General features: G+C 37.5%; 1 protein-coding gene across 1 annotated transcript; it reads right to left on the bottom strand.

Annotated features, from left to right (window-relative positions):
* Positions 1 to 5,683: 5,683 nt before the first annotated feature.
* cryba4 (crystallin, beta A4) lies at positions 5,684 to 9,458 on the bottom strand (the record flags this gene model as incomplete). Its single annotated transcript, XM_080047140.1, has 5 exons — positions 5,684 to 5,831; positions 6,405 to 6,547; positions 7,203 to 7,344; positions 8,694 to 8,812; positions 9,420 to 9,458. 5 exons carry the CDS (start codon positions 9,456 to 9,458, stop codon positions 5,684 to 5,686), a joined length of 591 nt encoding a protein of 196 aa, XP_079903266.1.
* Between the last annotated feature and the right edge of the window lie 5,241 nt (positions 9,459 to 14,699).

The following is a 14,699-nucleotide window of genomic DNA, read 5'->3' as shown; positions in this document are numbered from 1 at the left end:
CAGCAAGAAGGAGGGGACCTAAATCAGCTTTGCTGCAATAAACCCCAAGGGACACGTGTATGGCTGGTTTTTCTTCTTGGTTCTTATTTGAGACTGAAAAAAGAAATTGGGGGAAATCTTATGGTTCAAATGTAGATCATCAGGGTGCTACTGTTTCTGAAAAGTGCAAATCTCTCAGCTACCAAATCACACGCAAGTTAGTGGATTATTGGCTACTAATGAACTCAAAAACACCTCACGAGCAGAGCAGCAATGTAGAGATGAGCGAGATTTCAACTCCATTAAAAAAAAATATATGCGTTGTTTATGTTGCTGTTGCAGACGTTGGTCGCAGTAGCTGGCAATTTCCTGTCCTCCTGTGCAAAATGTTCCCCTCTTAAACCATACTAATTAAAATGTCGCCCTAGTAAATAAGATGTATTTGAACACCTTACGATGGCTTGGCACCTGAATCCACTTTCAAGTCGACAGCCAGAGGTTGTAATCAAACTAAATCGCACGTTGAAATCTTCACGCGACGGGGAAGCTAACTTGTATTAGCCGCCGCCACCAAGCTAGTTAGCAAAAATGAAACCTGCTAGCCAATATGCTAAGTGTCGGATAGAATTTAGAGTGATTTATCAACTTAAAAAATCAAATTTGAGTTATTTCAGTGAAGCAGATATACGAAATTATTAAATAAATGCCCCTTGTTGCCAGCAATATGCACAGTAACGGTAACACTGGCTTGGTTTCAGTTATTAACGTTCAAGCTAACGGCTGTAGCTCGTCCGTTTTTGGGGAAAAAAGTCTTGTAGCGTTTCCGACCCCCCCAAAAAAATTAAAAATCTTCGACAGTTCCTTCAGAAACAGAGAAAAATCCGATTAAAATAATCCATATTTGCTTTTTGTTGAGTTACCACCCGCTGAGTATTGGGTTATGGGGGGTGGGGGCGCCGTCCTCTCTTGCAGACCCCAGCGAAGAGCTACCGAATGCGGGTTGTTGGTGAAACTGATGGCGCCTGGGAAGCGGTTTGAGATGGAGAAACGGTTCTTGTTAACTGCTATAACTTTCCCCTTCTCTCTTCACATTTAAATAATTTAAACAGCTTTCTTTGTTATGGTGAAAACAACACCAAAACACGCCACAGCTTGTAGTTGTAGTGGTGGTGTTGTCCTTCTCCTTTTTTCAGTCGATATTTTCGTCGAGCTCCACAGTCCACACTATCCTCCAGACAGACCGAGGTGCCTGCCGTTGGCTATCCGCGTTTGGGGAGCCCAAACTCGGACTACTTCAAGAGCTTCGTCCGCTGATTTTTTTTTTCTTGTTTTCTTTCTTCTTTCTTTATCAGCTTCTTTCGCCCTGTGTGTGCCAGGCGAGCCCGTCCAGCGCCTCTCGATTAAGCTGGTCGTTTGCCAGCTCCAATATGGCACATGTGTTAAAGCACAAGTTCCCTGTTCCGATGTGTATTTTTCTGTATTTTCGCTCACACACACACAGCGCCACTGCTGCTGCTTCGACTCAACTTCCTCCCACTGCGGCGAGAGGCGTCGCTGAAAACACGGAGTGGATCGGAGCCGTTTGATGGATCTGGACCGACAACAACAGATGGTTGGATGGATAGATAGATAGATAGATAGATAGATAGATAGATAGATAGATAGATAGATAGATAGATAGATAGATAGATAGATAGATAGATAGATAGATAGATAGATAGATAGATAGATAGATAGATAGATAGATAGATAGATAGATAGATAGATAGATAGATAGACAGACAGACAGACAGACAGACAGACAGACAGACAGACAGACAGACAGACAGACAGACGGATGGATGGACCTAATCTTAGCCTACTCATGACTTTCCCATTTACATACTTATTTATTTTTATATGAAAATAACATCAGCTAATGTGTTGTTTACATCAAACAGCGTCATATATTTAGGCCTTCGTGAATTGGATAAGTGAAGTCCTCTCATGTAGTACACACACACACACACACACACACACACACACACACACACACACACACACACACACACACACAGTAATATTCAGTTATCCCCGTCATTGCGTTTAAGTATGAACTAAGTTGTTGTTGTTTCGCATTGGCTCTTGTGAGTGGTCACGATTAATATTACATCATAGTAAATTATTTTTATTTCTATACCAATGTGAGTGATGGTTCAGGTTTGTATTGGTGGAAACACAGCGCCATTCCCTGGACACTTATGGTATTGCATCTCACTCACACACACACACTCACACACACACACACACACACACACACACACACACACACACACACACAAACACACATGTACACACACTGCAGGCAACAGGCTTTTTATATATACACTGGAAGATAGGCTACTATCAGGGAAATATGCACATGGAAAAAAAACAAGGATACGTTCAATCTTGGCAGTGTAGAAAAAAAGTTTGGTCAATGTTATATTCTGTCTGTCTGTCTGTCTGTCTGTCTGTCTGTCTGTCTGTCTGCCTGTCTGTCTGCCTGTCTGTCTGTCTGTCTGTCTGTCTGTCTGTCATTTTTGTTGTGTTTGTTGTCCATGTTGTTAACTAATTTCCCCATGGGGACAATGAAGTACATTTTTTTTTTTTACAATTAATCTGCAATAATCTTTTTTAATATTCGCACCTGATACATATTTTAAAAATTGCAGAAATAGAATGTGTCCGTTTGACCATGTTAGTGTTTGAAACAACATTATCGCCACGTAATTGGCCAAACAAAGTTCTCTAAAATGTGTTTGGAACTGAATTTAGCTGCTGAATGATGCATTATACCCCATTACATCCTCTTAGGTCGATATCAGACATTACAAATTCACACTTGGGGCGACTGTGGCTCAGGTGGTAGAGCGGGTCGGCCGCTGATCAAAGGGTTGGAGTTTCGATCCCCGCCCTGCCACCTGTGTCATAGTTGGGCAAGACACTTCACCCACCTTGCCTCGTGTGAATGTCGATAGTTAGCCTGCTATCGGTGTATGAATGTGTGTGTGAATGGTAACGTGGGAAAGGAAAACAGGTCTCCCTTGTAAAAGAGTCTTCGGTCTCAATGGGATATACCTGTAGAAATAAAGGTTAAAAAAAACAAAAAAAAACACTGTGTGAAGCCAAAGCAACTTAAAATATGAGCTGCTAAAACCGTTTGATTCACATACAGCTCTGGAAAAAATTAAGAGACCAGTCCGGATTTTTCTTCAATCTTCATCTCTACATTACTCTTAATGACAATATTTTTTTTTTTGGGGGGGGGGGGGGATTTGGTAGAACTGTTGTCAGTAGTTTGCAAAATGAATCCAAAATGTTCATTCTACTCAAACATATGCCTATAAATAGTAAAACGAGAGAGACTCTGAACATTGGGAGTGGTCTCTTCATTTGTTTCCAGTGCTGTATCTCCAGAAATAAAGTCCCAGTAGAGATGCATTGTTCTGCTGAGTGGATTTATTTTTCAGTGGGCAGGATGTTCTTGGCATGATAACAACACTGCTGCACTGCGCCGCACAAAAAAAGAAGAAGCTAGCATTTATATTTATCTTCTTTTTGCGTCATTGTTGTTGTCAGTGTATTGCTTCCTCTTTTAATTAAAGGTGCTGTAAGCGGAATGGTTCTTTTAGCTAACTTCCTGTCAGTTACTGCAGTTAGCGGTCCCCTCGCTCGTCCCTACGTCACCACATTAATGCATTGCGGTGGTCTTCAAGCAGCAAGTTATCTAGTAAATCTTGCATCAACTCGGATCCATAAGTGAGATAAAACCGGATACAACATGATAAAAACCATGAAAACAGACATTGGGAAGGATTTTTACCTGCTCCGCCATTGTAGGCACATACACATTCACTCATTTGTTGCTCTGGCGTGCACCGGCAGTGAGACCATGGAGTATATATGAGTGAGACGAGTAACGGTTTGTAGCGTTCTCTCTCCTGATTGGATAAAAAATCGGGATACCACAACATTTTAATTGGGCTATTACTGTAAATCAGAATGACTTGGAGACCTGTGATATGACGTCCGCACTCTGTTGAAGTGATTGCTGTAGGAATATGGAGTGATATAACACATATATTAACACAAATAAACCGCTCACTTCACCTTTAATTGTAAAAAGTAAAATAAATTAAAATGTAAAAAAAGACAGATCCCATTGGTGAGAGTCAGTTTGGTTTGAGAAAGACATTGTATTGAGGGTTTATACATGCTAGGGGGATTGATCTATAGGAGGATGTATTAATTGGGGGGTTTATAAGTTGTTACTGCTGAATGCGTCGGATCATAGACAGATTATGAGATAATGGGCCCCTGGGCAAAAACTCTTAATAGCCCCCCACTCCTCCCTATCCAGTCAGGTACACTGACTTTTCCACACAGATACATACAATTAATGGCAAAAACATATTAAGGAAGTCAGCGTTTCCCACAGGATTTTGGGATACTGTTGGATAGACCCTGGTCCTTGTCGGGGGGTCCGGGGGCATCCCCCCCGGATTTATTTTTAACCTTTTTAAAGTAAAATGCATCAATCTGGTGCACTTTGAGAGGAAATTTTAGAGGCAATATCAAATCCTGAGATGCAGAAGGAACATTATTTTTCTGATTTTTCTTAATGCAACTGTAAAAAGAGTAGTAGATTGGTCTGCAGACTCATGTTCTATGATGGAGAGACCCATTTCAACAGATACAGGGTGGATAGCTACTTTATATGAACAGTATATCATTTACATATAGAAAGCTTATTTCTGTATGTGTGAGAGGGCCTTCAAGGCCCCTCATGAAGCCCCTTAGACAGAGCTACTAATGCCGTTGTTTTTAACTTGCTTTTGTATTTCTCCACTACTAGTTGAGGGGCCCAAGATGATTTCTATCTTGTTACATTTTAATGAGTATCCTTATATTTAGTCTATTCCTTTTTGGACCCTGTTATTAACATGAGTGACTGAGCTCTTTGCAACATGAAAAGTTACTATCAGTATCTCTGGCTTAGGGCCCCCCTGAGCCCTTGGGCCCCTAGGTAAAATAATGTAAAGGAAAAAAAAATGCAAATTATAATTTTTTTCAATAAAAACCTTAAAATAAAAGACACAGACACCATTGTTGTACTCAGTTTGGTTTAAGAAAGACATTTTATTTGTTCATAATAGGGGGGTTTATTCGCTGGGCTAGAGTTACTGCTGGATGCGTCGGATGGACTGGATGCAGTGGGAGCCAAACTAATTATTATTATTTATTTTAATCTGATGTTTAAGGCAATCCACCTTCAAGCTAGGATTCTTTTAATCTTCTTTTTTTTAGTTTATTTTTCTGTTGATGTTGTCAGTGTTTTGATTCTTTGTTTTGTAAAAATAAAAAAAAATGCAATTTATTTATTTTTTCAATAAAAACCTCAAAATAAAGTCAAAAATCCACCTTGAAAGCTAGGATTTTATTTTATCTTCCCTTTTTAGTATATTTTTCTGTTTTCTGTTGATGTCAGTGTGTTGTTTATTTGTTTTGTAAAACAAATAAATAAATAAATTCAAATAATGTAAAAACAAATAATAATAATAATAAAATACAAAATTTAAAAAAAAAATGAAATAAAGTAACAAAAGACACAGTTTCCGTGAGTTTGGTTTAAGAAAGACATTTTATTTGTTCATAATAGGGGGGTTTATTCGCTGGGTGAGAGTTACTGCTGGATGCGTCGGATGGACTGGATCTGAGGGGTCTGGCAGTGGGAGCCAAACTCCCTGAAGTGCTTGAACTCGCCGCAGTGACGGTCACACTCCATGATGTACTGGTATCCACGGTAACCGGGGTACTGGTAGCACACAAAGCTGGTTGGGGGGAAAAGAAGGAAAATTAATTTTAGTTTGCAAAATGGATGTCATTGTGATAGAGAATTTATTTTAATATTTTTATTATTCATAGGCAACAACTTTTTATTTATTTATTTTTTCAAGCACTGGTATTTTTTTTATATATATATTCTTTTTGGTTTCTATTTTGTTTCCATAACATGTCTTCTTTCATACTGGTATAAATCAAAAGGTCCAACATGTACATTCAGGTGTTTATTTGACTAAACCTTGTCTGTTTGCGTCTGTATATTTCTCCTATACAACCATCTCTAACGGATATTATCTCAACATTTTCATATTTCTTTTCAAAACTATGAACCAAACTTCTAAAGCACTTACATCAACTAAACTTTCCATAATCATTCTCAGCACTATTCTGAAGGTTATTACAGAAGGATTTGTTCATATTTTGTAAATTGTCTGATTTATGAGACATTGTAGTCCTTCAAAAACATGCCGAAAATGCATTTTTATGACTGAAAATAAGGCTGGAAACTGATTTTAAAGACCAAAAATCAGGCTGTAAAACACCAGTATTGGGACACTTACGCTCCAGACTGGATCTTGAGGGATCCCACTTCGTTGTTGCACCAGCCCATGGCCTGCAGGGAGGGGTAGTCGTCGCTCAGCTCGCCCTTACGTCCCAGGAAGTTCTCACGCTCGAAGATGGTCATACGGCACTCTCTGTGGTTCTACACGGGACACAGAGACACAACAATGACATTTAATTGATTTTCTGTTACGAATATAGGGAATGAAGAATAAACTGCTAATAACATATGATTATTTAACGTTCGTAATGTGAATTTCCATTAGACATAACTTGAACAAAATTGAATTTATCAATCAACTTATCCAACAATGAATTTATCTTATCTGTGCTTGTAGGCCTAGATAGCGTATACTGTTGGGGGTAGTACACAATATTATATAAACTTTTCATATGTTTGTGTGCAAAAAATCTTATGTAGCCACCAATACTGCACTCATAACGGCCGATAGTGTTATAACTTGCCAATAATGTACTAAATGTACTCAAAGTTGCTCAGAGGAGCTTTCAGTTTGTGTTAATTCTAGCGCCCCCCTTTGGACAAAAGCGGTAGTGTTTTTACCACGCCAGCTGTTGTTCCTGGGTGAGCGTATACCCATGACAAAGGCATTAAGAAAAACTATATAAAAACAGCATTCTCTGCACTGATGGTCTCGTTTGCTGTTACATGTAATTTATGATCATCAGAGGAAAAATTTTACTTTTTCAGAAATATTTAAAAGTTCCTCGTGGCTCCTTTAATTACACTCAAAGTCAATGGTATAAGGTGTTAGAAGTGTATAAAGTGTCTAACTCACAGCACAGGCGATGGGCCTGAAGGAGGTCATCCTCTCGATGTGGTAGGCGTTGGAGCCTCCGAAGGCGTCGCACTGAGGGTACTCTCCCCTCTCCAGCACGAACTGCTGCCCCTGGTAGGAGGCGTGCTCATAGCCCACCCAGCTGCAAGGCAAAGGGGATATATGCACTGTTAATATGGTGTCTCACCCCCTAACCCTAACCCTCTAACCCTCTAACCCTCTAACCCTAACTCTCTAACCCTCTAACCCCCTAACCCTAACCGTCTAACCCTCTAACCCTCTAACCCTAACTCTCTAACCCTAACCCTACCCAGCTGTGAGGAGAGGGGATATATGCACTGTTAATATGGTGTCTCACCCTCTAAACCCCTAACCCTCTAACCCTCTAACCCTAACTCTCTAACCCTAACCCCACCCAGCTGTAGAGGAGAGGGGACATATGCACTGTTAATATGGTGTTTTTGTGACTTAAAACGGATATTTTCTTATATTTATTGTCGAAATAAGTCAGTAAATATATTTCTGCAGTGATATTTCTAACCCTCTAACCCTCTAACCCTACCCAGCTGTGGGCAAGCAGAGGGGACATACATGGTTAATATAATACATGGTTTTGTGATTTAAAACGGTTATTTTCTTATATTTCTGCAGTGTTGGGGAGCAGTGACTTAATACAAAAATGTTCATGTGTTTTTGGCGATAGACACTTGTAAACTATAGAGCTAAAAGCCGGAAGGTAGACCAATTTACACTGATATTTAATGAATTAAATGCTAAACTACTGCTGGTTACAGTGTTTTAAGTACTTTTTACACATATGATAAACTTTATGTATTTTAGGCTTTGGTTTGTGTTAGAATTTCATTTCACATGCACTTCTTCAATTGAATCATTGTTGACAAAGTAGTTAGAACTCCTTTTTCTAAGTAGCTTTAGGTAACCAAACCTACTGTCTCCCTTGGGTAACTTTGTTCTAGTTTAACTTGCTTACACTGTAATAGATATATTGATTGTTTATAAATATAAATATAGATATATGCATTGTATAAATATATAAGATATAAAAAATTCATAGTATATTAAGTTGTATGTATGTATGTATGTATAGTTCGTAAATGGCAAATATAGTATCGCCAATTGTACAGAGAGTATATGGATTAAGAGAAGCGAATATAATAAATATTTTTATTTTTTTAATTTAATAAATATTTCTATTTTTTATTTTTTTTTACTATAGAAAAGGGGTAGGATTAAATAAGTGTATACTTCTTCCTGCTCCTTTTCAGGCATATCTCAGCAATACAGATCATTTGTTTTCTTTTATTTTTTATTTTTTGTGAAAACATAATTTTTGTTTATTGTATTTCCATGCTTTTCATTTTGTTTTGTATGTTTGATATGTCTGAAATAAATTGAATCAAATCAAATCAAATCAAAAGTTATTGGGAGTTTACAAAGCTAAAATATTGCTTATATTATGTGTTAACTCACGCTCCGCTCTCGACCCTCAGGGAGCGCACGGTCTCGAAGCCGAACTCCATGACGTTGCAGCACTCGGAGGTGAACTCATGACGACGGCCCTGGAAGCACTCCTCGTCGAAGACAATGATCTAGTGGTGGAATACACGCGTTTAAAATGCATATAGAACATACTAAACCACACTTAAATACAATTGCCTTCCTTTACTTCTTAAATACGTGCTGAAAATGCATTGTTTAGACCTGTATGGTATGTTTTTTAAGTAAAAAAATACTCAAATCTGAAAAAACTAATATGTTTTGACTCTGTTTTTTTTAGCGAGATGCACATTGTAATACAAAAAATTGTACTTTTAATGTTAATAGGCTAATCAGGTAAATTGGCTAATTCTCATTATATCTATGTCAATGTCTCTGACTATAAAAGATAACATTTTTAAGAGCACTTTTTACCCTAACAAATATTACTTTAGCATTAGATTAGTAAGAGTAATAAATAAGGCTAAAAGACACTACCATGATGTTTTTTTTAAGGGTCTAATTTTTACTAAATGTACTCTCTTGTCCGCTGGGGAAAGAACTGGCCTCCCTGCCCAATAGACAGAGCCGGTGATAAATCGTTGTGCCTTTTTCAATTTTATGATAGTGTCAGCGACATTTTAATAGATAGATAGAAAAATAGTTTTAGTTTGAAAAGTAGAGTTTGGGCCGTAAAACAAAGTGATGTATTGGACTCACCTTCCAGTGGCCGGAAAACTTGGTGCAATGATGAGTCATCTTGTCTGGGAAAGGAACAACAAAAAAAATACATTTAATATGATAGAAAAAGGGATTTTTAGTGCCTATATTACAAATATAAGGATATGTATGGTATGGTTTTACATAGTTCAAGAGGTTAGCTAGACATACAGGCACTTTTGATGTAGGAATATGAAAGTTATAGCTGTCAAAATGTGGTTGTAAAGTTGTTAAAACATGTAGAATAATGAGTTGAAATCTGAAAAAACAGGGAAAATGTTTCAATAAAACCAAATTCCAGTCCCTGTTCTTAGCCTTTACTACAGTATAATATGTCAGATGAGCTACTAAGAAAGTTAAGCATCAGACTTAGCTTGTTGGGCAGATTCAACATGCAAAATAATGAATTAAAATCGCTGAAAAACTTTCAAACTTTTCAATTACAACTGAACTACAATGCTATTCTATGCCTAACATTTTAAATTGACTGTGTGTGTGTGTGTGTGTGTGTGTGTGTGTGTGTGTGTGTGTGTGTGTGTGTGTGTGTGTGTGTGTGTGTGTGTGTGTGTGTGTGTGTGTGTGTGTGTGTGTGTGTGTGTGTGTGTTGTTGTTGTAGCAGGTTAAAAGCTAGCAGCGACATAATGGCCTGTGTGCTAGAATAATAGATCCCAGACTGAAAGCAGAAAGCTCCAGCGTCTATTTATAATTTCTCGAAATGAAGAGGGTCAGAGAAAACCTCTCCCACCCATTCCATCTCTCTATCTGATTTCCTGTGCTCATGCCCGGCTGTGTTTAGGGATTTGTGTGTGTGTGTATGTGTGTGTGTGTGTGTGTGTGTCTGTCTCTGTCTGTCTGTGTGTGTTAAATTTAGGTGTTCATTTGACTAAACCTTGTCTGTATATTTCTCCTGTACAACCATATTTAAAAGGACATTATCTCAACATACATTTTTTTTTTTCAATACTGAAAATACGGTTTTGGATTTTGTTTTCGAAATCTGTTCAGAAATAACTTTGCACACTATGCTGTAAAAATGAAATAAAGACTTTAACTCTATCTGGCTTTATCATCCAACATCTAGATTGTTGGTTTTTAAACAGATACATATGTACATATAACCAGAAGGCTATCCCCAAATTAACCAGAATCTCTCAACTTTTTTTTTAACATTTCTCAAAGAATTGTAACACAAAAAAATATATTGTTTTAACTTTAGCAATCAACTGGCAACGTTTCGTAATGATATCTATGAGTTGAAAATTGTTACCCTATAAAATGAAAAAAGGCCGTCCTTATCCAATCTAGTTAAATTTAGGAAAGTAATAAGGAATAGTAGTAGTTTTTAACCCCTGGCTACTGTGTGTGTGTGTATATATATGGCTGTAACCAATGCTACCTGATGACAATGAAAAAGGTCTGTTTCCTAAAATCCGTTCAGAAAAAACTTTGGAAACTAAAATGTTTAAAAAAATTCAGAGACAAGTTTTTGACTACTGTGTGTGTGTGTGTATAGATGGCTGTAACCAATGCTATACTATGTTATACCATGCTCTGCTATGCTATCCTATGTTGTAGTGTGGGACAGGGTAACTTACCTTGTGTTGGGATGGGATGCCCTTGGTGGGATGGTGTGCTGTGAGAGTGAATTCTAACACGCGCCCCCACCCTTTTAAAGCCTTGCCTGGCAAAGGGCCACGCACCAAAAACACATAATCAGCAACTGGGAGGGGCCCACGATCTATTGTCCCACACACATGGAGAAACACACACACAGGCAGGCAAGCACACACACACACACACACACACACACACAAATGGAGGCATACAGGCAGGCAAGCACACACACACACACACACACACACACACACACATACAGGCAAGCATACACTGACACACACACACATACACACAAACGGACAAACGCACACACACACACACACACACACACACACACACACACACACGGACAAACACACACATGGAAACACACACACACACACACACACACACACACACACACACACACACACGGACAAACACACACACACACACACACACACACACACACACACACACCTGACAATAGCATGGTTAATCTATGCAGGGCCAGAAGTGCAGACACCACATTATGGGCAGAGGACAGCGGACAGAGACACATATAGAGAGTGATACTAGATTCAGGAAAAGTTGTTTGAGGAAAATTCATCGGGCCAATAATATAAGTTCACTATTTACCTCAATCTAATGCTTCAATGACTTGTTACTTTTAATTTAAAATATATTTTATAATTTTTTTATTTAAAGGAATACTTCACCCACACGGAACCGGCGTTCTATCATTATAAAATCACTATTATAATATAATGAATTAGGTTTTTCTTCCCTCAGTCTTCCCTCAGTCTTCCCTTAGCCCAGCTTTCCTGTTAATCCTAACCCTTACTGTGATGTCACAGTAAGGAAAATGTAGGGTTAGACAGTGAGACCATAAAACACTCTTTCTGCCTTTTCTCAGGCTAGGATGAACCGATTTCTAAAATGTTTTGCACATTTTTACTACATAGGATCTCAGAGTTCAATACACCTTCATATTCCCACCGGTGAAGTAGGTCTTTAAGGTGGATTTAATATTTCCTCATGATCTGCTACCTGTCCGTATTGTATGTGTAAGCTGGGAAAAAAATATCCAGTGTTAATAAACAGCCTAGGCTCTGTAAACTGGTGTGTTGCTACAGTAGCTACAGTGGGCGTTTTGTTGACATACCTATTACCTACATACCTTGCTTACAGAGCCTAGGCTGTGTATTACTGTTAACACCAATTTTGTTTCCAGCTCACACACAGTACAGACAGGTAGCGGATCATGAGGAGATATTCACTGATTTTGACAAAAAAAAAGTGATTTTGACAACAAGCGTTCTCCAGAATCACTGACTACAAATTTCATAAAACTTCATAAATCTTTTTAAACAATTCCCAGATATACAATGTGATTTCTTCTGATAGATTGGGTTAATTGTGTCTTATTTATGTGTGTGTTTGTCTATTTCTTGTATTGTATGTTTTTTAAATGGACCTTGAGTCTAATAATAAAAGTTGATGATGATGATGATGATGATGATGATGATGATGATGATGATGATGATGATGATGATGATGATACAGGGTACAGGGATGAGGGTGTGAAGTAAGAGGGTAATTATAATTATATGGAAATATATATATATATACTGATTGTATAGATATGTATGTATATATGGATATATTGATTGTTTATAAATATAAATATAGATATATGCATTATATAAATATATAAAATATAAAAAATGTTTAGTATATTAAGTTGTATGTAATTGGCAAATATAGTATCGCCAATAGTACAGAGAATATAGATAAGAGAAGCGAATATAATTGTTGTTTTTGTTTTATTTTATTTTTATTTTTATTTTATTTTTTTATTTAATAAATATTTTGATTTTTAATTTTTTTTTTAAGGAAAGGGGTAGGATTAAATAAGTGTATACTTCTTCCTGCTCCTTTTCAGGCATATTTATTGTATTTCCATGCTTTTCATTTTCATTTTGTTTTGTATGTGGATGTCTGAAATAAACTAAATCAAATCAAATCAAATCAAATCAAATGATGAATTGACTAATTGATAATTTTTTGTATTATTATTATTTATTTATTTTACATATTATTATCTGTATATTATAATTCTTGATACAGTAGTTCTCAATGTTATTTAGTTGATTGCATGTTTGTCTAATTTAAAGGTGCTACAAGGAATTTTTTTATATTTCTGAAACACCTTAAAGGTTAGAAACAACACACATGAAGATGGATAGATAGATAGATAGATAGACAGACAGACAGACAGACAGACAGACAGACAGACAGACAGACAGACAGACAGACAGACAGACAGACAGACAGATAGACAGATAGACAGATAGATAGATAGATAGATAGATAGATAGATAGATAGATAGATAGATAGATAGATAGATAGATAGATAGATAGATAGATAGATAGATAGATAGATAGATAGATAGATAGATAGATAGATAGATAGATAGATAGATAGATAGATAGATAGATAGATACTTTATTTATCCCGAGGGAAATTCAGGTATCCAGTAGCATAAAACAAGACATACATTAAACATACATTAGGCTAAAATTAAGATACATATCTAAATTAAAATATAAAAACTAACAGTACCTACAATAAACAGCCAGCAAGTAAGCTAGCGACACTACATTAGTTTCTCCCATCAGCAGTAGAATGGCATTCCTTTTATGATTTGTAACATCAAGTGTAGATGAACTGAAGAGTTGGAGGAATTCTTTAAAGGTGCTCCGAGGAACTTTCAGTGTGTGTTCATTCTAGCGCCCCCCTTTGGACTAAAAGCGGTAGTGTTTTTACCACGCCAGCTATTGTTCCTGGGTGAGCGTATACCCATGACAAAGGCATTAAGAAAAACTATATAAAAATAGCATTCTTTGCACTGATGGTCTCGTTTGCTGTTACATGTCATTTATGATCATCAGAGGGAAAATGAGACTGTTTCAGAAATATTTAAAAGTTCCTCGTAGCACCTTTAAGATGTAATTTTGTAGAGAAAGAGAGAGAGAGAGAGAGAGAGACAGAGACAGAGAGAGAGAGAGAGAGAGAGAGAGGGGGAGCGAGAGAGACAGAGAGAGAGAGAGAGAGAGACAGAGAGAGAGACAGAGAGAGAGAGAGAGAGAGAGAGAGAGAGAAAGAGAGAGAAAGAAACATAGAGAGAGAGAGAGAGAGAGAGAGAGAGAGATAAAGAGAGAGAGAGAGACAGAGACAGAGAGAGAGAGAGAGAGAGAGAGAGACAGATAGATAGAAACACATCTAGTAGATTACACGATTATATATCTGAGCTTAGAGCGTTTAATTTTGTTGCTTCATCTAGTTTAGTTTTTTATTGGAGTCATGAATAATCTTTCATTTTGACATTTATGAAGAAAAAACCCTCAAGATCTTCAACCAGTGTGTGTGTGTGTGTGTGTGTGTGTGTGTGTGTGTGTGTGTGTGTGTGTGTGTGTGCATGTGTGTGTGTGTGTGTGTGTGTGTCTGTCTGTTCCTTCTGTGTGTGCGTTCCTTGTGTGTGTATGTGTGTGTGTGTGTGTGTGTGTGTGTGTGTGTGTGTGGTCCTTCTGTGTATGTATGTGTGTGTGTGTGTGTGTGTGTGCGTGTGTGTATTCCTTCTGTATGTGTGTGTGTGTGTGTATTCCTTCTGTATGTGTGT

Source organism: Ammodytes marinus (assembly GCF_949987685.1).
Source record: "Ammodytes marinus genome assembly, chromosome: 18".
NCBI lineage: Eukaryota > Metazoa > Chordata > Actinopteri > Uranoscopiformes > Ammodytidae > Ammodytes > Ammodytes marinus.
This window is presented reverse-complemented; position numbering and strand designations above follow the sequence as displayed.